Raw genomic sequence first — 27,260 nt, forward strand, 5'->3', positions numbered from 1 at the left:
AAAAAGAGGAAGCATTGGTTGTTGGGAAAAAAAAAAAAACAAATTGGCAAGTTCTAAAGAGTGGTACTTAATATGAACATGATTTATAAGTAGGCAAATAAAGATAAGAGAATAGGAGATAAAAATTTCAGGGAAAAAGTCGAGTCAGATGACAACAGAAACCAAAATCCCCCTTTAAAAGCCCTTCATCCCCAATCACTCCTGAAATAACACAAGATCCAAATCAAGTCGTCCTAAACCTCCTCTTTCTCAAGGATCCAGGAACGAAAACTCTCCAATCTCCGCAAAACACGAAGAAACTACTCTCACAGCAATTAAATAGTTTCATCCCCTCTAAAGACAGCAACAGAAGTAAAATAAAAATGTTTTCTAACACATAAGAGAACACTAGCCAACCAAATGCTACAGAGATTAGCGCACGAAACTCCCAAGTTCGTATTCCAGCTCAGCTAACAACTTAATATTCACCAATTAATCACTCGACAGAAGATTTGCTACTCGTCCACGAAAATCCCTCCAAAACTTATCATCTTATACTACCAGAAACCCTAGTCAACATAATAATAATAAAAGAAAACAACAAAGTGAAAAACAAAGACAAGCCTTATCAATCATTTACCGGCAATTGGAAGCGACGAATGCCAACCCAGCAGTGCTGAATCCCTCGCACGACGCAAGCGAGAGCACCTTAAAGTTCCTGAATGACCTCCCGATAAGCTCAAGGCAGTCATCCGTGACCACCATTCTCTTGAACCGAAGCTCCTCCATCTGCGGACACGCCTCCGCCAAGGCCTCCACCCACGCAGCAGCTCCGCCGCCCCAGTCGCTCGGCACAAGATTGAAATCCGCAAAATGAGGCTTCCCTTTGATGGTCACCGCCTTGATTTCAGGAAAACGTCGTAACGCCGTCGCCGGAGAAACAGCGTAGCAGTTCCCAACAAAGATCCGACGCCTGCAACGCCCCTCGATCCGGTACCACCCCCGGCACACCACCGAGATCGCGTTCCTGTCCGCGTCCGCCTCCACAAAAGAGAACACGTACTCCCATACCTCGTCCGGGAACATCGCCTCCGCCGCCCACCCCCCTCCTCCCATGCCCGAAGACCTCTCCCTCGCTCCTCTTCCTGAGGAGCTCTCTCTCTCTCAAATTTTCTTTTCGTTCAACACTGGGTTTTTTTGTGGTGAGAGATGAGAGCAGATTAGTGACGGCTCGAATCGCGGCGCTGGAAGAGCAAATCGTGACACATGAACGCAGGAAGATATGAGCCGTTGGATGGGTCGGCCCCGCCGGGTGCGTGATCAGGCCGAGGCCCAAAGTGATTGACGGTCGTTAGAAGGAACTTTTATTTGGTCCGGTAAACGGACCTAGAGCTATGTTCGGCTGGCACTAAGATTGTGCCACGTAGCATGCACAAAATCACGTATTTGTTGATTTTGCTCGGCAATAACAAGAAATACCATTATGTGAAGACAAATACCGAGCAATACAGAGCAATACCGAGTTTTTTTAGAAAAATTCGGTATTACTCGGTATTGCTCAGTATTACTCGGTATTGGTCTTCACAGAGCGGTATTTCTTGTTATTGTCAAGCAATACCTAACAATACCGAGTAACTCAGTGGTGACCGACGTAGAGCTACGTCTGGCACCGGACGTAATAATTGTTCCGTTAGAAGGGGGAAATTATTGGGTCAGGATCGTCAGGTCACTGGACGTATTCGGAGTTCAATAAAAAATGCACCATATCACCTCCTACTCGGTATTGAGCAGCTCGGTACTCAATAGTTTACAGTATCGAGCTTAATACTGTGAATACCGAATATAAACTGTGTATGATTACCTGACCCAATAATTTACAATTAGAAGGAGAGGAGGGCAAGCGCGTTATCTCTGCTGGAGAACCGTAGCGAGTTAGCTAACCGATTAGAGCAGTGATAGTTCGCCCTCAAAGCCATTATTTTGATTTTTGGAGCGTAATAAATAGCAGGTTTTATTGAAGAAATGAATATATATTCTTCTTATTGATGGCTCCAACTTTTTTGGTGAAATAAAACTAAAATCTTATTTTATAAACCTTCTCAGGCAGAAATTGTTTGAGAATTAAAAAAAAAAAAATAATGTTGAGGTTTTATTTTGTGTAATTTAAAAGTTTATTTGTGATAATTTTCTTATATTTTCTTTTTCATATCACCAAAATAATTTTTGTTTTATAAAATAATTAAGCTTCCTTTGGAAAGGATTTCTTATTGCTTTATAAAGCTAATATAAAGAGATTAACTTTTAAATTTATTATAAAAAAACAACTTTCTATCAAAAAGTTTTTTTGAAAGCAAAAAAAAAGCTAAATAAAAAATTTATGATCACGATCTAAAAAACAAAGCAAAAAGAAAATTGTCTAAAATGAAACCTTAATTTTTCTATAACATATTCTAAGGCTTCATTTGAGATGACTTTCTTACCACTTCTTAAAGAACCTTTTTTAGTATAAAAATTTACTAAAAACTATTTTAAGAAGTAAAAAAGTCATCCCAAACAAAGCCTAAGATTTTCCACTTCCGCTTTTAAAAACCTCTTTTTAAATTTCAGTTTCAAAAACAAAAGTTTAGAAAAGCGATAAAAATTATCTTCCAAATAGGCCTTATTTTTCGCTAACTATTTTTTTATTGAGAAAAAAGTCTAAAAGCTCTTCCAAATAAAACCCGAGTATCTTTATTTGATTGAGAATTATTAGAATCTAAAAATAGAAATTATCAAAAAGTATTTAAAGATATAACAATGTAGAGTAAATATATAATTGTAAAAATCTTTAAAGTTTACAATAGAATGAGTTATAATAGTCAACAAACAGTAAGCATTTGTGCTATCAACTTAAAGAACACCAATGGCTCTATCTCAGCAACTTATCAACCAACAACCAATATTGAAACTCCCCCATCACAACTATTTTACGTTCATTAGCTATCAAAAACAAATATCTTCATTCTTAAACGCTCAACATCCACATCCATAGTTTCCCAGCTTGCCTTCTCATCAAGAGAGAATGAAGAAAATCATAACTACGTCACCCAATACACAATAGTACCGAGCACCTGCAACGGCGGAGGGAGGCGGGGTCCCACGGGGGCATGTGCCCCTCCGCAAAATTAAAAAAAAAAAATTATATTATCCCTTGCGGTTCAGTATTTTGCCCAGTTCAACATTCCTCGCCCTAATAGTCGCCCAGAAACTCTCGCACGACGCAGAAGCTCTCGTATTGACGGTATCATAGCTTCTACCTTCGGCTTCCACAGTTCCACCAGTGCGTCCAGCCAGCAGTGAAACTATGAGAGCTAATACTCTATTACCACAATCTTGTGTATCTACAATTTTATCAACATTCAAATAAGTTCTACATGTTTTAGGTAGTTTGACTTTGCGCACAAAGAATATGGAGAAATATTTTAAGAAGGCCCCCTCTACCAAATTTTTCTGCCTCCGCCACTGAGCACATGTACCAAGCAAAAAAATAACATGACACATTCTAATTGATCTCCTGACACCATCCAATATCCGCACAGAATAATTTTTCCTTTATCTCAGCTTCTATTAAGATAACAACTAAGCTGATTACATATTATCATATACCCATCCATCATACACCAATAATTAGTGTTTGATGCTCCTAAACGAACCACCGAACATTATTCAACTTTCAACATTCCCCTTTCACATCATTTGATTCATGTTGAGCACCGATTCTTAGTTGCACAATCTCCCCTCCTATCAAAGAACAACAAAATTAACAGTTCACCATTATTATCCATCTACAAATGTTTTTCATTGGCCATCACTTTGACTCTTATCAACAATTATCATATACAACCATCAATATCTAATGCCTGTCTTTCGATCACTCATTCATTCTTCTTATCAGGAGAAACATCAAATTAATCGCCTACCATCAATAAACTTTCAAGATTTCTTGTCGATTATCGCCCAATGCCTTTAAACATGCAATTTCCTTAAACTAGCGTCAGATGAAGGATAAATTATTCTGTGCATATACGAACGCCATTCGGAGGTAAATCAGAAGGCGCCACATCTCTTTTTTTGCAGCATACCACGACTGTTTACCGCCGTTTATCAGATGACGTGACACATTCTAATTCGCCTTTGGACAGTTCGGTGTTCGCACAGAATTATTTCTCCAGATGAAGGGCAAAACTTAAGCGTATGATTATTAGGGGACAAGCAGATTTTTCAAGACTACAATTGAGAAATCAGTATGCACATTAAACATCTGCTAGGCATAAAGAGATTAATTTTTCAGTACATAGATGCTACAAAGAAAGTACAATAAACATATTGAAAATTAGTTTAAAAAAAAAACAATTCTTACAAATAATTTAGAATAATAAACTTACTGATTTGGGCAAAATTCCTCTTGGTAAGGATGCTCACAAAATCTTATTAGCATCTTAAAAAGCTATAAAAATCAGGATATCCATCGACTGATGCTTCTGCATTCAAGACTTTTGCGAGCATCAATTGAGCATCCAGCTTTTGTGCTAGCATCTATCGTTCGTCTATACACAGAGAAATCAATGAGAAAAAAAAAATCTGGGAACAAAAGAATGGCCATTTGACCAATTCCAATATGCAGTAACATCATCAACATAAACATAGGTAACTTAAAAAAAAAATAAAAAAATAAAAAAAAACTAGGATTGGTTTCCACTTTCTTCAAAAAGAATGGATAATAACAAATTACAGAAGGAGATGAAAGAAAATTCTTCAGTTCTTACATCTTTGATAGAGGATTACTGCAGCTTCTTCCATAAAAAATACACAGATTTAGAGAATGAATCACATCATGCATCAATGGAGCCTTAAAGGGCTTCCAATTAATTAAAAAGAATGGATCCATCAGCTACTTAAAAAAATATTGAAATTACATGGGAACAATACAGCAAGCTTCAGATGAGAAGAAATAGAAGGAGAAGTCTTTGCATATATACCTTTTAACTGAGAAAAGACCGAATGGATCGTGGTGAATTTTTATGCCCAAAGAAGTCCTTCAAATCCTAACTCCAGGTTAGACACAGGACTATCTCCAATTTCTTCAATTGACACTTGGTTATCTTCAATGTCAATATATGGCTCTAACAAATCAGCAGATCTTTCGCTTGGAATTCCATAGCCCTTCAGAATAGATAAAGAGGCAGCAGTGGCAGCTTCCCGGTCCAAAACAGCGAGAAAATTTTCCTCAAATTCGAACACCAAATACTTTCCTTTGCAAGCTGAAAACATATATGAAATAGCCAAAAGAATTTCAATACAGAGTTAGAGTTTGTTAGAATAATTTTTCCTTTAGGGGCTGTTTGGTAGCAGGATTTAGGCCGGATTTGAGCGAAATCCAGCCAAATTGCCTAAAATGCAAAACCAAATCTCACGGCAAATGAAAGCCGCCGTAGACGGAAAATTCCGCCGATTCGTGCTAAATCCCAAATTTCCGAAATCCTGCTTTTTGCCGGATTTACGAAACCCACGGCGCGAGAGGAAGAGTCCAACTCGGTAAATCCTGCTCTATAGCCAAACAGTCACATGAGATTTAACAGGATTTATCATGAATGTTACCAAACAGTTTTCAGGATTTAAGCCCCTTAGGATTTCTGAAATCCGGATTTAGAGGATTTACAAAATCCTACTCAAATTAAATATGGGGTGCTACCAAACAGCTCCTTAGGGTGTAGCATCCTTACTGTCAACAAGATGAGCAAGATGTCTAATATTCTTTATGCGAGTTCCATTTAGCTTTAGAACCTGCATTCATTATAGATCAAGTAATGACTAAAAAGAAAGACATCAGGATTAAGGGAGATACTTAATGGAAATAGTTAAATAGATTCAAATACTTGTTGATTGCCCATATCCTCATAACCGATGTTCACATCATTTGCTAAAACCTGATATATCATAAATACAAAAGGATTATATTAGCAAATGCTACCGCATACGAGAAAAAGGTAGAGAGTGATGAGAGTTAGTAAAAATACGAATGCTTCCACTAAAAAAAATTTAAAATTTGGTTTTTAATCTCGGTTTAAGTTTCAAGTTCGATCATATGATAAAAGTTCTAGTTTCACAGGTTTTGGTAGTTCTGCAATTTCATTATTTTCTTTCAGTTTCAATTTCATTTTTCTTAACATTTACAATCCAATGCAAAAGATTTATATATTATCTTATCAACATATTGTTATTGTAGATTTAAAAATAAGAAAAAAATTTAAATCAGGAATAAATTTAATGTGCGCTAACTTTGGAAATGAGTCTCAATAATATCAAAATATGAGTGCCACAATGACTCACAACCCCAAATTCTAACAACATTATTTTTTCCCCTAATTTTGACTGTTTTATTTTTTACTTTTTACATTATAAATTTAATAATAATACATTTATTTTAGATTTATCATATCTTCTATAAAAAATCCTGGATGAAGAAAAGAATCATATAATAAATATCTTAATTTAAAATATGTAACATGCAATTTATAAAATAAATATTTGTATATAAAATTCTAAAAATATTAAATACTTCAAAATTATAATTTATATTAATATGATTAATTATAAAATGGAAAATTATATTACTGCAATATTTGTGGTTACTATTTAAGTTTTTTAATCAAACTTAAAAAGAATGATTAGTTTTTTTTTTGTCGAAGAAGTTAAGTGCCAAAATAAATCACACATGCTTATCCATGAACCAAAGATCCCTTGGATGGTTCAAAGCCCTTAATCAATTGCCATAGAAATGGGCGGCATGCAGCAACATTGTATAATGATGCCTATACAAATATGATGCATCATACATTAGAGTTTACACTTTGGCTCAGTGTTTAGCATTATTTATGCCTATACAATGGAATACAAAAATGCTCTTATTGAAGAGAAATTATTACGTGCGGAGTCCGGAAGTAGAGTTACATCCGGACTCCAATAAAAATGTGACGTGTCATTGTACATAGTGTGTACAAATTTGTACACATTGTGTACAACTGTGTATATTATATATATAAGTTTGTATACACTATGCACATAATTTTGTAATTTATATATAGTGTGTACAGTTGTGCACACTGTGTACAAGGACAAGTGTCACATTTTTATTGGAGTCCGGACATAACTAGACTCCACACGTAATAATTTCTCCTTATTGAAACCATGCCCGACAACTATGATGCACCAACACTTCTACTCAAAGAGGTATATAATGTACGACACGTATCAGACACCACACACGTTCGACACGTGTTGAACATGCCAAAGACATGTCCGATTAAAAATATATAGAGAAAATGACCAAAATAGTCTCCAGCTATATTAAGTAAACCATCTTGGTCTCTCAACTTGTTAAAGAGGAACCAAAATAGTCCCAGCATGAGACTATTTTGATTCCTTTTTTAAGTCTTGAATGACCAAAATAATCATTTAATATAGTTATAAATCATTATGATCATTCATATAGAGTCAAATGATCATTTGATCATTTTCTCAAAGAATATATTAAAAAACGGATGCATGTGTTTTAAACATATTATGATTTTTTTTTAAATATAATTTCTTGCACTTCAATTTTTTATTCATTAAGAAAATAAAAATGAAATTTCTTAGTTCTTCTTCGCAACCCCAAATCAATCGCATGTACTCAACACCTCATTCTCCAAGCGTTCCCTTTTCATTTCTCTCTACTGAGTTACGACTAGGTTTTCACAACAACCCAGGATGTTATCTCAAATCGACATCAAAGACTGTCAAAACCTAAATGTTTTAAAATCATCTCAACATCAAAGTGTGATGATATCTTGGCATTCATGCTCAACGCCAATAATTTCTACCCCCACAATCACGCCCCTGTGTCATCTCGGCATCTCACCTTTGTTAAACATCATCTCAATATTGAAGACCGACATCGACTTGATATCGAGAGCAAATGTTATCTCAAAATCGATGTCCAACTCCCGATAGCATTTTTGTCTCCCCTCTCGATGCCTAACATAACATTTATGCCAGACTCTCAAAATCCTAATATTAATTATTTTAAGCACTAATCCTAATAAAATAACTTATTATTTCTTAATTATTTTTAATATTCTACTTATTAAATTACTATAAAGTGTTTTTACGGTATAAAAAATTATAATGCCATGTTTAACCCGTGTCAGTGTCTATTAGTTTCAATAATTAACTTGTCATGTGTCCCTTTTATGTCATGTACATGTTTGTGCTTATATATATATATATATATTATAGCCCTATCCTCTTAACTAGGAGCCAAAAAAAAAAAGAAGGTTCAGGGATTTAAACAATGAGAATACCAAGAAAAACTAGAATGGTATGGATATGAAAGAGAAGAGGTCCAGTTCACAACACTTTCTCATAACTAAACAACTTCAAATAATATGTTGAAACACAGAATAATCTTGGCGAAGTACAAACTAATATGTCAAAACAAACTAAATTCTTTTATCAGAAAATAAAATTGCTGACCTGAGATAGAATTACTATTTGCTCTCCTTTAAATCTTGCAAGAGAATAGCGAGCCTTAGCCAACAGTTTCAGCTGAAAAAAACAAACAAACAAACAAACAAAACGGCCATCACATAACCAAAGTTTCCATAAAACAAGTTCAAAATATAATGAAAAAACCAGAAATTGGCTTTACCCCTATGGAATCTTCACACTCCTCCCTGTATTCAGTTCAGCTATTACAATTCAGACTGTCTAAAACTGCTCGTGAATAGTAATCAGATACATTCAGTGATTGGGATTTAACTTACTCTATCAGAGGTTCGGAGAGTGGAGTGAATACCAGACCAGCAATAATCAGATAAGAAGGCTGCCCTCCTTCAACATTATATGGCACCTATTTAGGAAAAGAAAATTTACCATTTATAACAACTGGAAACTTCACTGTTCCATGATTCAAAACGATAAAATGTCCAACTCCAAATCACGTATCGATCAATAAGAGATGTTTCTTACTAAATGCACACGTGGTTGAAGAACTGTCTGAACTTTTATATATGCGCCTTCCCTGATGATTCCCAGTTCTGCAGCATCACCTGAAAATCTAATTTTGAACAAAAACAGAAAATAAAAAACTGCATAAGAATTCGAATATACCGATAAAGAAAAAAGCATATTAGTGCCATAAAATACATAAGGTTTGAATCCATAAAAGAAATTATGTGGAAAAGTATAAAGGTGAAAATATGAGTAGAGCGTATATTGATTGTTCTACCACTAAAAATATTCACGTGTCAAATTAATAGCTTGTAAAAGATGAGCAGATTCATAATTATCAAATGCACCACATAATATGCCAGCCAACGAGCAAATAAAGAACATAGGAGTGACCACGCACCATGGAAGATTCGAGAAAAAATAGATTTGGGCATCAAAAATATATATAATTTCACTAAAAACGACAACAGAATTTAAATGAAAAAAATGAAACGGGATATTACTTTTGACTTATAAGATATCGGAAAGCAATTCGCTCTGTAGATCGAAAAGGGACAGTTCCTTCACACCCAACTTGTACCCCATCAAAGCTTACAATCACATCTCCCTGAAAATTTTGAATATCATGTAAAGTTAATTCTTCAGACGTCAAACGAAGAACTACAGACATAATAGAAAAGTTTTGGTTGAGACTTCACATAATAAATAAAATTGATCATCATATTAGACTGGCGAATAATTTATGATAAATGTGGTCACACATAATAATGTTTTTTTTTTCTTTTAAAAGCAATGTATACTAACTAGATAATGAGTTGAGTGCAATAAGGACAATTATCAAACATCGTAGAGAAGAAAAAAAAGATCAAGGAGGTACCATCCTATGGATCATGAAAATCACTAAATTATTTATTTAGATAGTCCAGCTTGAAACCTAATGAATATAGGTGAGTATTGATAGAATTTCTTCTCATTCCTGCCCCTTATGGTAAAAAGAATATGAAATCACTAATCCACACATAACTCATCTTGGCCTGTTGGTTGAGAGCTTAGGCTACAATCAAAGAGATCTTGGGTTCGAGTCCTTGTATATGTGATGTGTGTGTGAGTTTGTCTTTATTGGCCTAAATGTCCCAACAACAAAAAAATCACTAATCCACCAAAGAATCTCTCTAATGCTCTAATTTAAATCAAAAAGCTGGGGAGACATGTTGCCATCATTGTGTTCACAATTATGATGGAGTTGAGGTGTTTCAAAATTTTGAAGATTATTTTTACTGTTTATATTAGGGTTTTAAAACCTAACCAAATCAGGCCAGTCTGACCGGTTCAACAGTGAACCTATTTAAGGTAGGTCCGGCACATCCAGAAAATTGTTTCTATATCAAACAGGGCTGAACTTGCCAAAATTGCTAGTTCAACCGGGGAACAGGTGAACCAGTCCAGGTTCCCTTGAATCGGCTGATTCAATTTCTAAATTATTTAAATAATATTTGTAATTTAACAAATTAATTTAAATTTAAAATGCTTATTTTTTAACAAAGAAATTCAAACTAAACATTTCACATGGCTTTATCACTATATGTCAGTTCTTACCTCATCTAAACTCAAAAAGCAATATAAACATTACCAAGAAGTTCCCGAGTAATGTGTGACTAAATAAATTGAAGTTCTTACTTCTTAAGTTTACAACATTCACTATATATATATTTTTTTAAATTTAAATAAACTTTTTATGATGTAAATAGCATTTATTTTAAATTAATAATATTAAATAAATTATACACTTCATTTATTATTTATATACTATAAAATTATTTATTTATTTATTTATTAATAATAAATGAACTAACCTTAATAATATATAATTTATAGGTGTAAAACTATAAATTATATCTAAACATATAACATAAATTAATAATAATGTACAATAAATTTATAAATTCATATTTAAGCTAATTTTTTGTTAAATTTGAATTAAATTTAAATATTTAATATGTTTAAAGTTAAAATTACATAAGATATTATTAATGTGTGAATTCAATTTATTTTTTAATAAAAAAATAATGTTATTACATGATTATTATGTCATTTAAATTTTATTTAAATAATTTTCATATTTATTACGTCAAACTGGCTAGATCCCGATCGAACTATTGAACCCTAAACCACTCCTAGTTCTATGTCCAGTCCGATTTTCACAACCTTGATTAATATCAGCAGCTGATGAAGAGATCAACAACAGGATACTAGTAAAATTTGAAAATAAACGAGTAAAATTTGAAAGCTAAAATGTAGATAATTACAGTTATCAATAGTTTATATGACTGTCCAGTCTCCAATTACCATGAGTTAGCTAAAAGTATGAATGAATTTACTTTGGCAAGTACAATACTGACTATTTTGCACGTGAAACATGAAGATTTCAGAAGATTTCCGTTGCAATTATTATTCCCTGCTATTGGAATTTGTAGATCTCATCAGAGAAAAATCAGGCACTTAATTTGATTAAAATTCATGCCATGCATATACACCATTACTAATTAGACTCATTTGCCAGTTTTTTTTGGGTTTTCGACAATTGACCTGCAGTAAAAAGAATACTTGATACTGAATTGATTCGCATAATAGCCAAAAGACAGACGAACAGGTTGAAATCATTAAGTTAAGCCATGAAAACGTAAAGGCTTTTGTTGTTTCATTTAAATATACATAAAAAATTTTAAAAAAAGTATAAAGTAAAGCAAATGACTAGAAAATTAAAGACCAGTTTATGTGTGGCTTTATTGAGAAGTACCTCTTTTAGAACACCATGCGCTGGTGAGGTGGGTTCAACTCTACGAACCATAACACCCTTCAAAATAGAAGCACGAAGAAAATGAGAGCTCTAAATTAGGCCATAGATGCTTAAGTGAATGAAAAAATGTAGAGAAGGAAAGACGTTTCAAATTGGTTTTATCAGGGGCTGCATAATTCACTTAAGGGGAGAAAAAAAGAAGTTTAATCAAATATAAACCTAGCTTAGCAAAACTATGATATAACCACATCCACTGTTCTTTCTAGTGACGTTGTTTGAACGACAAACTATAAGTACATTTACAAAAAAGGTCAATTAAGTCGGAAATAATAGATCTTATTACAGCTAAAACAAAAACAATTGTTAGAAAACCGCATGATTAGGAAATTCCACAGCACATTTGAATAATTCAAAGTTCAAAGAAGCTTAAGTGTATATATGTCTTGCTACAAGTCCGAATTTTTCCAACAGGAAACATTGCAAAATCATTGATCGAAACAAGTATATTTTCAAGCAGAGGAAATGATGGGGACATCAGTGCATGAAAAGTATATCTGAGGCGTGACTGTCGATCTACGGCGACGATCGAGTCGATGTGTTTTGAGTTATTTCGTGTATTTGTTTTATTATATTATTTGTTATTTATGTTTTTTCCGTTTTACCCCTTGCTTAAGGGAAGTCATATATAAGCCTAAAGGCAAGGTTGTCTTTTATCTTTGAGTCTTTTTTGTACGAGACTATTTATAGCCCTCATGTACTTCTTCTAAAGTAAATGATTGAATGATAAAAAAATTTGTGCTATTGCTTGAGTTCTTGAGAGATTTTGAGAGTGCTTGGAGAGAGAGCGAGATCCCTAGGAGAGGGAATTTGGATCACCCACCACCCTTGGAGACGGCCGGGTTCGTGGTTTTCTTCGTTATCTATTTTCCCTTTCTTCTCATCTCCTACCCAACCGTCCGCCTAACCCCACCTCACTCCAAGCCGCCGGCCACCTTCATCCCCACCATCCTTCCACCAAAAACTCTCCAAGTTACCTCCACCTAGCCGCCGGCTCCCTTACCCGAACCCCAAGCAAGCCGCCGGCCCCTAGCCCCTTACCCTCTCTTGGATTTATTTCCTATTCTAGATTGACATAATTTTGGATAGATTTTGAATTCAAATTCACTCAATTTGAAATTTAAAATCTTTCCTAAAATTATAAAATCTATTTTAGAAAAGTTTCCTAAATTAAACTCCATTTGAATTTCAAGTTAATTGGAATTCCTTTACCACTTTCCTTATTTAAGTCAACTTATTTTTGGAAAGTATTTGAATTTGAAATAAATCAATTTTAAATTTCAAATCTTTCTTTTTCTCTTAATCTTATTTTAGGAAAAGTTCTTATTTAATTCAATCAATCAAATCATGATGGATTGATTAATTAAAGCCTTAACTCCAAATTTCAAATCTTTCATTTTCTCTTTATCCTATTTTGGGAAAGATTCTTATTTAATTTAATCAATCAAATCATGATGGATTGATTAATTAAAGCCTCAACTCCAAATTTCAAATCTTTCCTTTTCTCTTCATTCTATTTTGGGAAAGGTTCTTATTTAATTCAATCAATCAAATCATGATGGATTGATTAATTAAAGCCTCAACTCCAAATTTCAAATCTTTCCTTTTCTCTTTATCTTATTTTGGGAAAGGTTCTTATTTAATTCAATCAATAAAATCATGATAGATTAATTAATTAAAGCCTTAACTCCAAATACATTGCATCTAAACACTTGCCCCCCCTCCCTCTCCACCACTTTGGCTGAAATTTCCAAAACCCCTCACCTCCTAATTAATTTCCAAAACCTAATATTAAGTTTTGGAAATAAATCCCTTATCCTTTCTCTGCCTTACCCGCCGCCCCTCTCCTCCCCTTAGGCCATTCAAATTCTTTCCAAAAACAAAGGACCTTGATTGGGAAAGTGATTTCAGCCTTTCCTCCCAATTTTCCCCCTTTGAAACTTTAAACCTGATTACCAAAATCTGAACCTAACCTTTCCAAATCTCTCCCCTTGGCCGGTCACCCTCCTCTTGCCTTCTCCTAGTTGAATTCTTGAGGGAAATTTCTTTCTCTCAAAGGATTCTTCAAGGCGAGCAAAAGATCATTACATTCAACACTTCAATGCTAGGGAGAGATTTCTTCCCCTCCAGTTAAACCTTCACGAGGAGCTAGGAAGAAACTTCTTCAACACCTCGCCTACTTGTTTCCCGGTTTTGATAACGATTCACACGGAGCCGAGCTTCACCTTTGCCTAAGCTAGTAAACGTAGAGTTTTGTTTCTCCGTTGCCCAAAACCTAATAAACGTAGAATTGAGTGTATTTTATTTGCTTCTAATCTTATTGTTAGATTAGAGATTTTTGTTGAAAGCTATTACATTTGCATGTCGTTGATTTTCTTTGTTATTTTGATAATTCAAAGCTCTCATTGTGCAACTTAGCCTAAACGGAAGTGACTGCTCTTACGTTTTATTTTTTCGTTTTATTTGCTAATAGTTCTAATCATTATTATTCTAACTAATAAGTCGTACAAATTCTTATTAAATTACTTTAAGCATTGTAGTCCTACATCAGGAACAGTACGCATTCAGAGACAAGCCATGCTAGCACAATAAATTGGATTCACACACTTTGCTTAAATGCATAGTGTTGAAGTCTTATCGGGAATATGGAACACATCTCAGGTTTCAAGTTCTTTTCAACAAACTAGTTGATGTTGATGATTGTTCTTTTGGGAATGGAGTAGAGAGCATATTTTGTTAAGTATATGCATGTAATTGTGGTTAATGTAAAATGTTATTTTAGATACTTTTGTTATAATTATGGTCCATTAGACATATAGCGTTTTGATGATCTATAAATCAATGCTCCAAAGTGGAGTATATAATAATGCATTTGTAAGTTATAAATATGTATAGTTTAGCATCTTGTGGATACTTTGATGAAAATATCAAGATTTTCTTTTATGTTTTTGATGAATACAATTTGTTATATATATATATTCATGTGTGTATGTACGGAATTCTAAATTTTCAAAATCTCAATAGCTTTGTCCTTATATTACATTTTTTCTTTTTCTAATGGATGGGTAGTGAACGCTTTCCACAAGACAATTTATCCTTTCTCAATTTACCCAAGCTCCTGAGCTGCAATTTACCCAAGCTCCTGTGCTGGATTGTGACAATTATGCCATGAAATTTGAATGTTATTATGCCAATGTTATGGTCATTATTGTCAGTATGGATTTGGGTGTCAATTTGTCAATGTTTAGAGTATTTAGATCGTTCCAGTTGTAAGGCTATTATTATTATTATAAATATCTCATAAGATCATTTAGAAGTAAATTTTTACATGAATGAATGAAATCTATTGTTTCCCAATATTGTCCAACATCTACTCTAAAATCTATTATTTCCGGCTTTTGGTTAATCATCAACTTAAACAATGCAAAGCTTTTGTTTTTGTTAACCTCTATATAATACCCAAAGAAAACAAAAATGAAATCATTCTTCGTACCTGTCCAGCCCGGATATCCCGCTGACTTCGGCGCCGAAGTGATGTCTTCCCAGATTTCTCGCGAAGCAGCTCGTCGATCATGCCATTTGCGTCGTTAAAACGAGAGCTCAAGTCTCTCGACGGGGTTGCTTGGCATTTCTCCTCTTCCCGCATCTCAAGCTCCCGAAGTCCCTCTCTTCCTTCCTCAACCTCTGACGCCTGTTCTTCCACGCGATCGAGCACCCCAGCTCCTGATCTTCCCTCTCACAATATCCACACAAGATAGATGTGTATCCTTCTCTCGTAGCTTGCAACGAGCCAACAAACCCCCTACGCGCTCATGTAGCGTAGTAGGGAGGAAAACTGGCACGACGCTCGCGACGAGGCGAGTAGTCCCCGGAGTGCTCATATAGCACGAGGGGGACAAAAAATAAGTACCTCAAAACGCTCATGTAGTGCAGAGGGGGAAAAGAAATTGTGTTATTTTAAACATATGCTCGAGACCCTTAAACGCTCATGTAGCGGGCGGAGATTTAAAAAAAAAAAAGCAACCGCGGTGTTATTTGGCACCTACCTGAAGCGCTCAAGTAGCGACGAGGGGAAGGTTGCCTCTTAGTTTTTCCCCTAAATGAAGGAGACGCTGGGAGGCTGTCGAAATTCAGACCGAAGCACACAAGGACTTGAACAAAAAAGTGAGCTTGGACTTTGGACTTGATTGAACTCAAAGGGCAATTTGGGACTTGTGGACTTGATGCAATTGACTTAAATAAATATGAGCTTAAATGAACCATGAAAGACTTGAATCAATTGTGAACTCAACTTGAACTTAATTAAAAGAAAATAACTTAAGTGAGCTCAAACTCAAGATGGACTTGAACTTGAACTCAACATGATTTGAATTCAATGGACAACAGGGGACTCAAACGGAAGAGGCTCATATTGAGCCTGAACTTTATTTGAACATATGGAGGACTTTATTTGGACTCGAACTCGATTGGAGCATAACATAAACTTAAGCTTAATTGAATGTGCAATGATTTGAATCAAATTTGAATATTGAAGCAAGATTCTAATATTGTGAACTTGGACTTGCAACAAATGAATTTAAGTGAACTTGAACATGGACTTGGATTTGAAACAAATAACAACGAGATTCCAACTTGAGATTAGACATCGGGGAACCATTTCTTGAACTTAAATGAACTTGGTACAAAAAGTTTTAACTTAGACTTGAACTTGTACTCTAGATTCAAGCTAAACACTTGTGGCTTGAGCTTGCACATGGAACAAATGATAATGAGCTTAATGTGAATAAATTTGAACTCAAATCAATGATGATGCAAGGCATTCAAATGAATATCAATGATTTGAACAACAAAGGACTCATGAAAATTAAGTCTTAAGTGCATACAAATGACGAGTAGATGTGCATGATGTAGCATACGATGTCCCTTTCAATGGTGATGATCAATCAACAGAGGAAGACTATGGTTCTCTACAAATGCTGAGGGTCTTCAAGAATGCAAATACCAACATACAACGTGTTGTTTATCAATAAGCATGACAACTCTATAAGACATGCAAGAAAGAATCAAATAAAAATGCAATCAAATAGCAAGAGGGATTTGTGATATCCAAGCGTTAATTGACAATCATGATTACTCAATCAAGATCAAATGGAGGATGTATGTTCAATAGAGTACACAAGTCACTAAGTTGAGGATTAGACTCTCAAATGATAAATATATAATAACTAATGAACGAGCCTATTCATCCAAATGAGAATCACCATTGGATTAAGGAATGATGAAACTAAAGTGGCCCAAGCTCTTCAATCAAATTGGTATCCACACAATGATACCTACAAGCAATAACCAATCAACATCATAAAAGAGGCACCACACATAAGAACTACCACAAATCTTGTCCATCTACGAGTGACAACAGTAGATGTACGGAAGATCCTCCATACGAAGAATAATTCTCCTACAATCAATATTAACTTGCAAGCAAATAAAATGGGACTGCAAGCAGGTATCAACATGAATACTTCTAGGTCCATTATACATGTTGCAGATCATTATCAAAGGCGTCGAAGAACTTGTCTTCAAATATGAGTTTGCAAGATAATATATCGAACTCTTACAAATACAAATCACTTGTAACTGGTAATGAGATTTCGTACAAGTGGATGATTTGGAGTAATTGCAATAACTACAAGGACTTGAATGCAATAATTCTCCAATCAACACACATAGGGAAGACTGAGAATGAACGCAATAACATCTTACAACCAATCACCACTCAGGATCAAGTAAGTACATCGGTCTTCTGCAAACAGAGGCGGATAATACAAAATAAATGCAAGTTCCTATGAGCAGCGGTAGAAGTTCCGCCATACACATAATATGCCATCTACAACAAGGGTAGAGTACAAGGAGCCTATGACAAGAACTGAGATACTTATACAGCTTGTAAAGAGGTAGCGACAAATCTATTGATCCTCTTCCAGTAGAAGAAGAGGATTCATAGTAGATACATATGACTACAAACCTCTACAAGTTATCGTAGAAAACTCGTCAATGTCAAAAATGCCCCCGAACATGCACCATAATTTGTATACACATATGTACACTAAAAGGGGGTATGCAATCATTTACCCGCATGGCCCCGACGAGCATGTTGTAAGAACACATGTGACGTTTAGTGATGCTGCGCGGGTCAATAAATTTAAACCTGATCCTCCTAGAAAGGTAAGTAGAAGTCGACAGGGTTTAAATACAAAATACCCCCAAACACCCGTATGGGCCCCGACGAGCATATTATTGGTACACATGTGACGTCTAGGGATGCTGCGCGAGTCAATAAGTGAATTTAAGTTCGAACCCGATCCTTCTATGCGGATCAATAGGAGTCGACAGGGTTCGAACCATCAAATAAATATACGATTGCGGCGACCGGTATATTTATTTTAAATTTTTAATACATTCATATTAGGCCCTCAAAGCCTACAACAATGAGTATTAACTAATAAAGGCACAAAGCCTACGAAACCCAATCCCCTGTCGACAAGTTGATAGGATCGATAAGGTTTAATCAAATGGAAATAACCCAGTACACCCCGATGATGACCATGTTGAATGCAAATCTCAACCATAGGGGTTAATTTCAAATATTTTCAAATGTCATCCCAAATGTCCCCAAAATTCAAACTCTAAGAAAAATCCCAAAAATCTAGATATTTAAAATGAAATTCAACCATGAATTACTTAAAGTAAAATCCATCCACCCTCTGCAATAGTTTGCCAAGATGGACAAATTTAAAATTTACTTCAGCTCACATAGAGCTAATGCCTAGTTTACAATATCACTATGATTCATTCTCAAATAGTCTCCTGTCAATAAGGACGTGGTACGTATCCTCTGACCGACGGTTTTGCCGCCAAATGGCACCGCAGGATAAACAATTATGACCCGGGACCCTCTGAACCGAGTGGTTTTCCCGCCAAATGGCACCACGAAATACCGGTTATGGTCAGAGCCAATAAGCTCCTTAGTGGCATCAAATCCTTGAGATATGAATCAATAGGATATGATCGATAAGGCACAAAGCCCTCTGTTAGCTAAGGTCGATTCAAATTTGTCCCCTTAGACAAATACCCACCCCAGGTCTAGAAGATCCCCTTGGACGAAACAACCCATGGCTGCCGACAAGTATCCTTCTGTCAGGTTGGGTCGACTATCTCCTCTGACTAAGTAGACCAGGGACCATAATGACCCAGGACGACGGAACCATAGGATCTTGATCGGGTCTATCATCCATTCCCCCACCATCTGCTTTAAGTGCAAGATGGTGCAATTTCAAATTTTAAATATCAATTCTCCAAGCATTCTGAATGTCCATGCTGCTACTATATGCCAGATAACACGTATTTTTACGTATCTGATTGACGACTAGCCTTAATCGAAAGTTCTCTCTCGTTATCGGGAGGGGTAATTAACTATAGGGGCTTGCGGCTATAGGAAACTAGAACTAAGATCATAAAGTCATCCCAAAATGAGGGCGAAATCTTTGGGTAGTGTCTTATCTGCAAACTCATCTGTCTTCCAAAATTTACCCCGGAACTTAATTCCGTTAAAACTCCCCTGAAAAGAAAAGCAAAAGTAGGCGGAGGCCCGAGTTTTTCCATGGAATGATTCAAAACAGCTGCTCGAGACAACAACTACCATTTCCCTTCTTGTTCACCAGAAACCTCACTCATTTTCTTTTCTACTATATTATCCCTCAATGTCCAGCAGAAAAGAAAAAAAAAACATCAATGCACTTTGCACTCTAGCCACAAATCATATGAAAAAAATGAAGAACACTGCTAAATTTCATCAGCACGGTATTACCTTCAACACTCAAAATCCGAATTGATGGAACATCTAACAACACAAGAATTAAATCTTCAACAAGGAAGAGTCCAGTAAATACCTAGCAATATAGTGATCTGTATCCTAATCACATTATATTTATTGAAAGTTCTGCGAGGGAAAATTATTAACACACAAATAAATAATTTGTGACACAGAGATCTGTATCATCACATTATATTTATTGAAATTTCTATGAAGGAAAATTATTAACACAATTAAATAATTTATAATAGAAAGCATCATCAAGAGCTAGCAAACATTAAAAGGTTATAGTGACATAATTGAAGGAATCAAAATTTTGCATAGGAATTTTTTTTTCTTTTTTTTAGTTTTTTTTTTTTCAAAATATATGCATAGGAATTTGATTTTGTCTAATGATAAACAAGAAAAACAGGAATCACGTAAGTATGTTAGACGCTATCCATGCTTAAAATACCTCATTGGATGGCACTTTTAAACAAGCGCGCAATGCCGGATTTTCCAATTTCTGAAGGAGTACACCAAGAGAAGGAAAACCTGTGATTTATAAGGTTAAGGTTATATATATGATCAAGACAATTTCGCATGCTTGCTGTAATAATGCTTTCTCAATGTTAGAGTATATGAAAAATTTTCCAAAATACATTTGAAGTTGACTTCAAACTGTTGAAGGGGTCCTTGTCAAAAAAGTCAGGACTATGCATATATCTAATTATGTGCATAAGCCAGTATATCGTCTGGCATCTCTCCAAGTTGTGCGAGGTAAAAAGCAGAAAATACTAAGGTTTTAGGAAACAAGCAACACAACTTACTACTAAGGAATAAGCAACACAACAAAATAATCAATATATCGAATGAAGAGCTATTAAAACCACCTCATCCAAAACTAATTTGACACCATTCTTGTAGCCTACCTATGATTTTGAGTATGCAATTGTTTGCATTCTGATGAAAAAAGTCGAATACTCTAAGAATTATAAAGATGGTAAAAAATATAAATTTTTAAAGAACATAGTGAGCAAAGAAAAAGCTATAACTATTAATGATTTATAAAATAGGACCATAACTACTAATGATTTATACAATAGGCTTGCTATAAAAAAGGACAAAGTGAGATATACATATGTATATAAGTATAAAAATAAGAGCTCTAAAGAATTTGATCTAGTTAGATGTTTAGAAATAAATACAATTGGATCTTTGTTAAAATTGATGATATTAAGGAAAGATAAAAAAAATAATACTTTGAGAATTTTATAAATATTGACGTCCATATTTGATCCACAAGTTTCCCAGTCAAATCCATCTCCTATTACGCCAAAAGGAATATCCTGACACGTTCAAAACACTGAAATGGATCAAGAAGTCCCCCTTGCTCATTGAATCAGTTGGCACACGAGAGGATAAAATTTTGACATGAACAATGGGAAGAAAAATTGGCAGTGAGCTCACATGCATATGCACATAATTTCCACATCAAACAAATAAAATAATCTAAAATGAAGAAATCTGCTAAAATAAAATAATAAATAAGTAATACTAATAAAAAATTAAATAGCAAAAATAATAAAAATAATAAATAAAAAGAGGTGGGGGTGTTGCCCCCTTTTTTAATACTCCCTCAAGTGCCTTGCAGGAAAGAAGGCACATGCTTAAGGGGTTCTTCGACCAACACTATATATATGACTTTATATTCCCTATAATAGCAAAAATTGAAAGATATGACTGTTATTTAATTTCTTGGAAAAATATACCCGAAAGATACTTTCTGAACCAAAATACCCCATTTTTTAATAAATGGAATCAGAACCCTATCAAAAAATTTTACAAAAAAAAAAAAATCAAAGGACCTCCTTGACCATTCTTCTACCTTGCACCTTCTCTGTTTTCATAGATTGCAGAGAGTGTTTTCAAGCTGTGGCAAAAGTTCATGTAAACATATCTCTCAATTCATTGTCAGTAAAGGTTAGTGATGATACCATAAACCCACAAAACATTAGATTATATAATACAAACTTGTTAGAACAATCTTTAAGCTACATTCAGCTTCAAACCATGATTAAACTATAATCAAACAATTTTAGAATCATGATCGAACAACCTTCAAACTACAATCGAACAATCTTTAAACCATATTCAAACAATCTTTAAATGATGATTAATTCATAATCGAATAATCTTCGATATGATTTGAACAATATTCAAACCATGATCGAGCCATTATTGAAATAACTTTGCATCATATTCAAAGATGGTTCAATTATGGTTCAAAGATTGTTCTGCTAAATGTTTGTTCTAACAATATCATAGGAGATAAATTACAATACATGTATCACGTATAGATCTAGGGGTATGATGAATAAACTAGTTAAAAAGTTGAGGCTAATAACCACATTCTCAATGCTAAGAGACACATTGGTCAGTTCTTTAAAACTCCAGAAATGCAATTCTCTTGGGCCCTAATTCATCAAATGTTAATGAGAGTAGTTGATGATAATGATGAGAATAACGGATGTTCCATTGTGTTCAACATTGGAGAGAAGAACAACTCCTTTGACATTTTTTTTTTAATTTTCATTGATCATTAGGTAGTAAATTGGAGAATTCTCATCTGAGGATTCCAAAAGATGAGCAAAAGCAGTATTTTGCGCAAGACATATTTGATAGCAATAAGAACTTTAAAAAAAAGATCTAAAGAAGCTTTCAAGAGCGCATGAAGTGTGAAAGTTTGAGTTATATTTCTTTATAGATTGTGTGCTCCACGATCATAACATTTTTTTACACTAAGATGCTCGACTTGTTTGAAAATGATGAGGCATTTTTCGGATACCCATGGATAATCTGACATAGGAGGAAACACTATGAGGGATACAGAGGAATATGGTGCACTGTGGGGCCAATAATCTAAACAAAAATGGTCCAATCCACTATACTACTGATGGCTATGCAATATCACTATAAAACTGGGCTCATAAAGCCATCCCAGAGTTAGGGAGGAAATGTTGTTAGTTCCTTGGGGGAGAGAATGCTAAGGATTTCGAGATAGAATTGCAACACAATGATTACGAGCAAAGAAGTCTAGCATTTGTTAATGGGTAAAGAAGTAAGTGTTTATCATTATCTCAAATTAAGCAAAGAATTTTTGTTAATGTGATGAATAATTAAATTATGACTCATTCCTTGCAAGAAATTATTCATCTTATTTTGATGCAAAGAACTATGAGGATTTATGTAAGTCAATTGCACATACTCCTACTCAGTCTATCCAAGCTAGCATAGTAAAGAGGAAAGCAAGCATTCACTTTTTTTAAGACAAAGTAGGAGAGTAAGAGAAAGCAAAATCAACTGCAAGTCAATTTATGCCCCTTCATGCACATACTTGAGGCAACCCACAACGAAGATATTTCTTTCTATGTTATGTGATTCGATCATCCTGAAGGTATAATTTGATGTCTCAAAAGCTTTACAAATATCAAAAGCTTACCTTGTTGCAAAGTCCCTTTGTATTTAAGGCATCATAAAGATAGATCATATATCTTATTGGAAGACTATGGCTCCCATCCAATACAACTATCAATAGGAGATATTTTGACAAACATGACATTTTAAAGGTTATCTATATAAAACATCCTTATTAGTTTGTCTTTACTGATTCCGATTCACTAGTCGACCCTTCTTAGTTAAAGATATTCGGATACATTTTGACTATTGGTATCCATTTGGCATGTTAAGTCAAAGGCTAACTATTTTTCTACACCCACATTTGCAAAGGATTTTGTACAAATTTAGTATACATAGTTGGATCTGAATTCTATAAGATGGTGGTGAGACCTGCAATTCTTTATGATTAGAATAAATATTCTATCACCCAAATAGATTCATTTAGAATAAAGATTAAATGTTATGATAAACATCTCCTATGTCAAGTAGTTTCAATCCTCTTAATTAAGTTCATCCTTCTATGCACTATTCAAAAATTATAATGTCATGTGCGCATCACACCTATATCCTACATTTTCAATAATTGACTTGTATGTGTTGTTGTGCTTGTGTCGATGCAACATAGCTCCTCTAATTAAATAAACTAGGGACCACGATAATTGGGTACAATGGAACCATAGGATTTTAATTGGGTTCATCATTATTCTCTCGCCGACCACTTTAGAACAAGGTAGTAATTTTCAAATTTTCAATAACAATTTGTTGCTATTATACACTAAGCACTTAATATCACTTCTCTCTCGTTACCAGAAGTGATAATTAATCATAGGAACTTGCACCTATGGGAAACCTAGAACCATACCAAAAAGTCCTCGCAAAACAAAAGCAAAATCTCTAGGTAGTGTCATATCTTAAAATTAATCTTCCTTTTAAAATTTTGACCCGGAATATTCCGTCAAAACTCTCCCGAAAGCAAAGAGCCCGGGGTGCGAATTTTCGGAGCCCAAAGTTATAAGTTTTATATTGGTGAGGAGTAATCATGCCATTGCATCTTAGTAAAGTATGGCACTGAATTATACATCAAAACAAATAGTTAAAAAATTTTCATGTATTTATATTGCAGCAAACCAAACAACTTTTTGTAATAAAATACACTAAATTTATTTTATTCTACATTCTCAAAATCCTTGCATTTTGAATGCATACAACCAGACAGCCCCATTATAAAGGATAACATCTCCAAGCTATTTAAATATAATTTAAATTGAGATAATTGTCATCTCTACATTTGCTTGAAAATTTATTACAGCTTTTAAACTTCATAAGTAGGTAGCTTATAAAGAAAACCGTATATTAATTTAAAAAATTGCATATATACTATATAACAGACATACTATGTTGTGTCATTTGCTTTGACAAATCACTTATCTGTTCCAAATGAAACTCTGACTTCGAGTATTCGAAGCTGTTAACAATTAATAAGGTAAACATAGAAAAAGAGTAAAATTCTTGGAAAAATCATAAAAGGTCTCTACCGGAATTAGAAACTTTGTTTTGACAGAAAAATCAAACAAAAGGTTACAAGCATGTGCATCATTTGTCCATTTCTTTAGTGTTTGAGAACGTTTAAATGGCTCTTCAATTCTTCGAAATATGTAGTGGGGGTTAAAGAAAAATTTTTGCAGTGGTTGAATCAAACAGCATTCATTGTGTTTTTATTCATAATCTAAGGCTTAAAGCAATTTATTTACGCCAAAGATTAGGCTAAGAATATGAAATATTTTAAGCATTTAATCTCAAAGAAATAAAGAATTGAAATCAAGGATGCTAGGTTGGGTAAGTTGCTCACCAGTATATATTCCATTTCTTTCGTAATCATTTAAGAAATGTGAAACAACAGTGGTAGGAATTACATAGCCAATATTTTCTGCATCTTCAGATCTGTAGACCTAAGTTATACAATTTGTGAGAGAAGAAATTGAAGGTGAGTAAAATAACAGCATTTCATCAATTTAAATCTCAAAGAAAATGAAACAATAGAAAATCTTATTGGAAGAAAGGGTGCTCAAACAAAATAATGAACTCAAATAACCAGCGTTAGTGGAGAAAACAAAATATGAGTAAACATATAAAAACAGAGTGTCCAACAGAGGTCCATCATTCCATGAGGGGAAGAATTCTAAGAAATAATCAAGTAGATTAAAGCAAATACACAAAGTACATGGCAATACGGGTAAACACAAAGATGGATGGGACCCAAAACAAGAGAATAATAAATGTGGGCCAATAAAGCAATAAAAAATTAGGTTAAGAATTAGCCAACCTAATATTTTGCTAGAATGGGGCTTAACCCAATGAAACAAAACCTCAGATTGGGAATTTACCTCAAAAAACGAATAGAAATCCAAGCAGTCAAACAGAATCTAAGATGTTTAAGTGTCATGAGTAGTAATTACTGATCCATCAAAATATCCACATTCAGTATAAATTTCAAAATAGGGAAACTAGGGATTTGAGAGCAAGAAATGCTCACAAACTTGGATGCTAAATTGCAGAAATACAGGATCTTAAGCGGCAGCGGGAGCGGCGCAGAAGGGGGGGGGGGTTGTAAATTGTGCACATGCCGCATGAAAATAAACTATTCAGGAAACTAACGCCCAACTCCAAAAAATGAGCTACTAAAATTCATATATTTGTTTGTCAAGATAAACTAATTTACAATTTAACAAAAGAAAAAAAAAATGGTTGAGGTTTTGACGAGCTCTTCAAGATTTGGGTGAACATCCTGCAAATGGATGCAGTTGGTGTTGATTTTATAAATAGCTAAATTTGGGGAGCAACACAAACAATTATCCCCAAAACAAGTTGCATCAACTGATGCCAATGCCTATCTTGAACATAACACAATCTTTGTAGCATATACGGTTCATAGGGTAGTCATTCTTCAAGCAACCAAGTATTATGGAAATAATAATTTGACAGATACACTTCATACATAAGTGTCGAACAGCTAGCCAAGCATATATATCATAACTTTGCTTTTCTTAACGAGAAGGGTGCATTCAACTATCGAAACAAAAAAAAGGCCTAGCAGTTATGTAATATTGTAGAGAAAATCTACCTGAAAGGCAACTCCTATGCATTCTCCCTGATCATTAAAGGCAGGACCCCCGCTGTTTCCTGAAACAAGATGCATATTGGATAGGATGTGTTCCATTATGAAGATGTAGAATAGAATGTAAAAGATGAATCTTTAGAACCTGTAAAAGCTTTAATAAACAAGCAGCCCAAAATTTAAGTGAGGAATTTCAAAAAATAATTTAGAGACTAAACTGACCGGGATTTATAGCCGCATCAATTTGAATGCCAAGCAAATCAGATGCTCCATGGGCATATGATGTAACCTGATATTCAACCAATACCACAAAATATAGAAGATAAAACCCTAAATGTTTTAATAAAGAAATAGGGGTGGAGGATATATAGAAGACTTTAATATATATATATATATGTGTGTGTGTGTGTGTGTGTGTTAGGTGATGATACCTTATTTTTAAATTTATTAAATTAGCATTAATTAAAATTGTAATTAAAATAATAAATTTAAATGTTTTAATAAAGAAAACTTATTTCAATAGAAAATAATAATAATTAGATTATGATTTTTTTCATTCAATATTAAATTAAAAAAATTAATGGTAAATAGAGAGAGGAGAGAGAAAAAGAAGTAATTTTATCATTATTAGTGAATAAATTTATTATTAGTTTAAGTTTTAAAAAATATTTAGAAATAAATATTTAAATTAAAATGAAATGAATTAATGATGCTTTTTTTATAGAAAAAGATATTTATTTAGGTATTATATTTAATAAGCTAAATAAAGAGACATTATTACATATATATAAGTTAAGATAATAAAGATGTATTACATAATTATACATGATCATAGGTTTTCAATTAATGGAATGGATGTTAGAAATTTAGTGGATCAGCAAGCCATTTAAATTCGAGGTGAGTAGTCATGTTCTACTTTACAGTAATAACATTTGCTTCTAAATCTGATGCATCAATTATTATTAAAATTT

At 34.0% G+C, this 27,260-nt stretch overlaps 2 protein-coding genes across 6 annotated transcripts in view; both read right to left on the bottom strand.

Moving 5' to 3' along the window:
- The window catches only part of LOC110097686 (protein TRANSPORT INHIBITOR RESPONSE 1), a 4,837-nt gene extending 3,681 nt beyond the window's left edge, over window positions 1-1,156 (bottom strand). The window contains exon 1 of the mRNA XM_020824204.2: window positions 620-1,156. Within this exon, the coding sequence (XP_020679863.1) occupies window positions 620-1,095 (476 nt within the window). The 5' untranslated portion in view covers window positions 1,096-1,156. The remainder of the gene's footprint in view (window positions 1-619) is intronic.
- A 3,095-nt stretch (window positions 1,157-4,251) lies between these two features.
- LOC110097684 (protease Do-like 2, chloroplastic) overlaps window positions 4,252-27,260 on the bottom strand; it is a 68,539-nt gene continuing 45,530 nt past the window's right edge. For 2 of the 5 annotated variants that reach the window (XM_028700259.1, XM_028700255.1), the window contains 13 exons: window positions 26,512-26,578; window positions 26,296-26,354; window positions 25,024-25,123; window positions 20,191-20,270; window positions 11,807-11,863; window positions 9,513-9,616; window positions 9,028-9,115; window positions 8,823-8,908; window positions 8,708-8,732; window positions 8,533-8,604; window positions 5,895-5,945; window positions 5,742-5,802; window positions 4,718-5,309 (listed from right to left, as the gene is read on the bottom strand). In XM_028700259.1, the coding sequence (XP_028556092.1) occupies window positions 5,038-5,309; window positions 5,742-5,802; window positions 5,895-5,945; window positions 8,533-8,604; window positions 8,708-8,732; window positions 8,823-8,908; window positions 9,028-9,115; window positions 9,513-9,616; window positions 11,807-11,863; window positions 20,191-20,270; window positions 25,024-25,123; window positions 26,296-26,354; window positions 26,512-26,578 (1,122 nt within the window). In that variant the 3' untranslated portion in view covers window positions 4,718-5,037. Of the gene's footprint in view, window positions 4,562-4,717; window positions 5,310-5,741; window positions 5,803-5,894; window positions 5,946-8,532; window positions 8,605-8,707; window positions 8,733-8,822; window positions 8,909-9,027; window positions 9,116-9,512; window positions 9,617-11,806; window positions 11,864-20,190; window positions 20,271-25,023; window positions 25,124-26,295; window positions 26,355-26,511; window positions 26,579-27,260 lie in introns of those variants that run through there. The other 3 variants (XM_028700256.1, XM_028700257.1, XM_028700258.1) reach the window with 3 other exon arrangements.

The sequence above is a fragment of the Dendrobium catenatum genome, unplaced genomic scaffold (genome assembly GCF_001605985.2).
Source record: "Dendrobium catenatum unplaced genomic scaffold, ASM160598v2 fragScaff_scaffold_1481, whole genome shotgun sequence".
NCBI lineage: Eukaryota > Viridiplantae > Streptophyta > Magnoliopsida > Asparagales > Orchidaceae > Dendrobium > Dendrobium catenatum.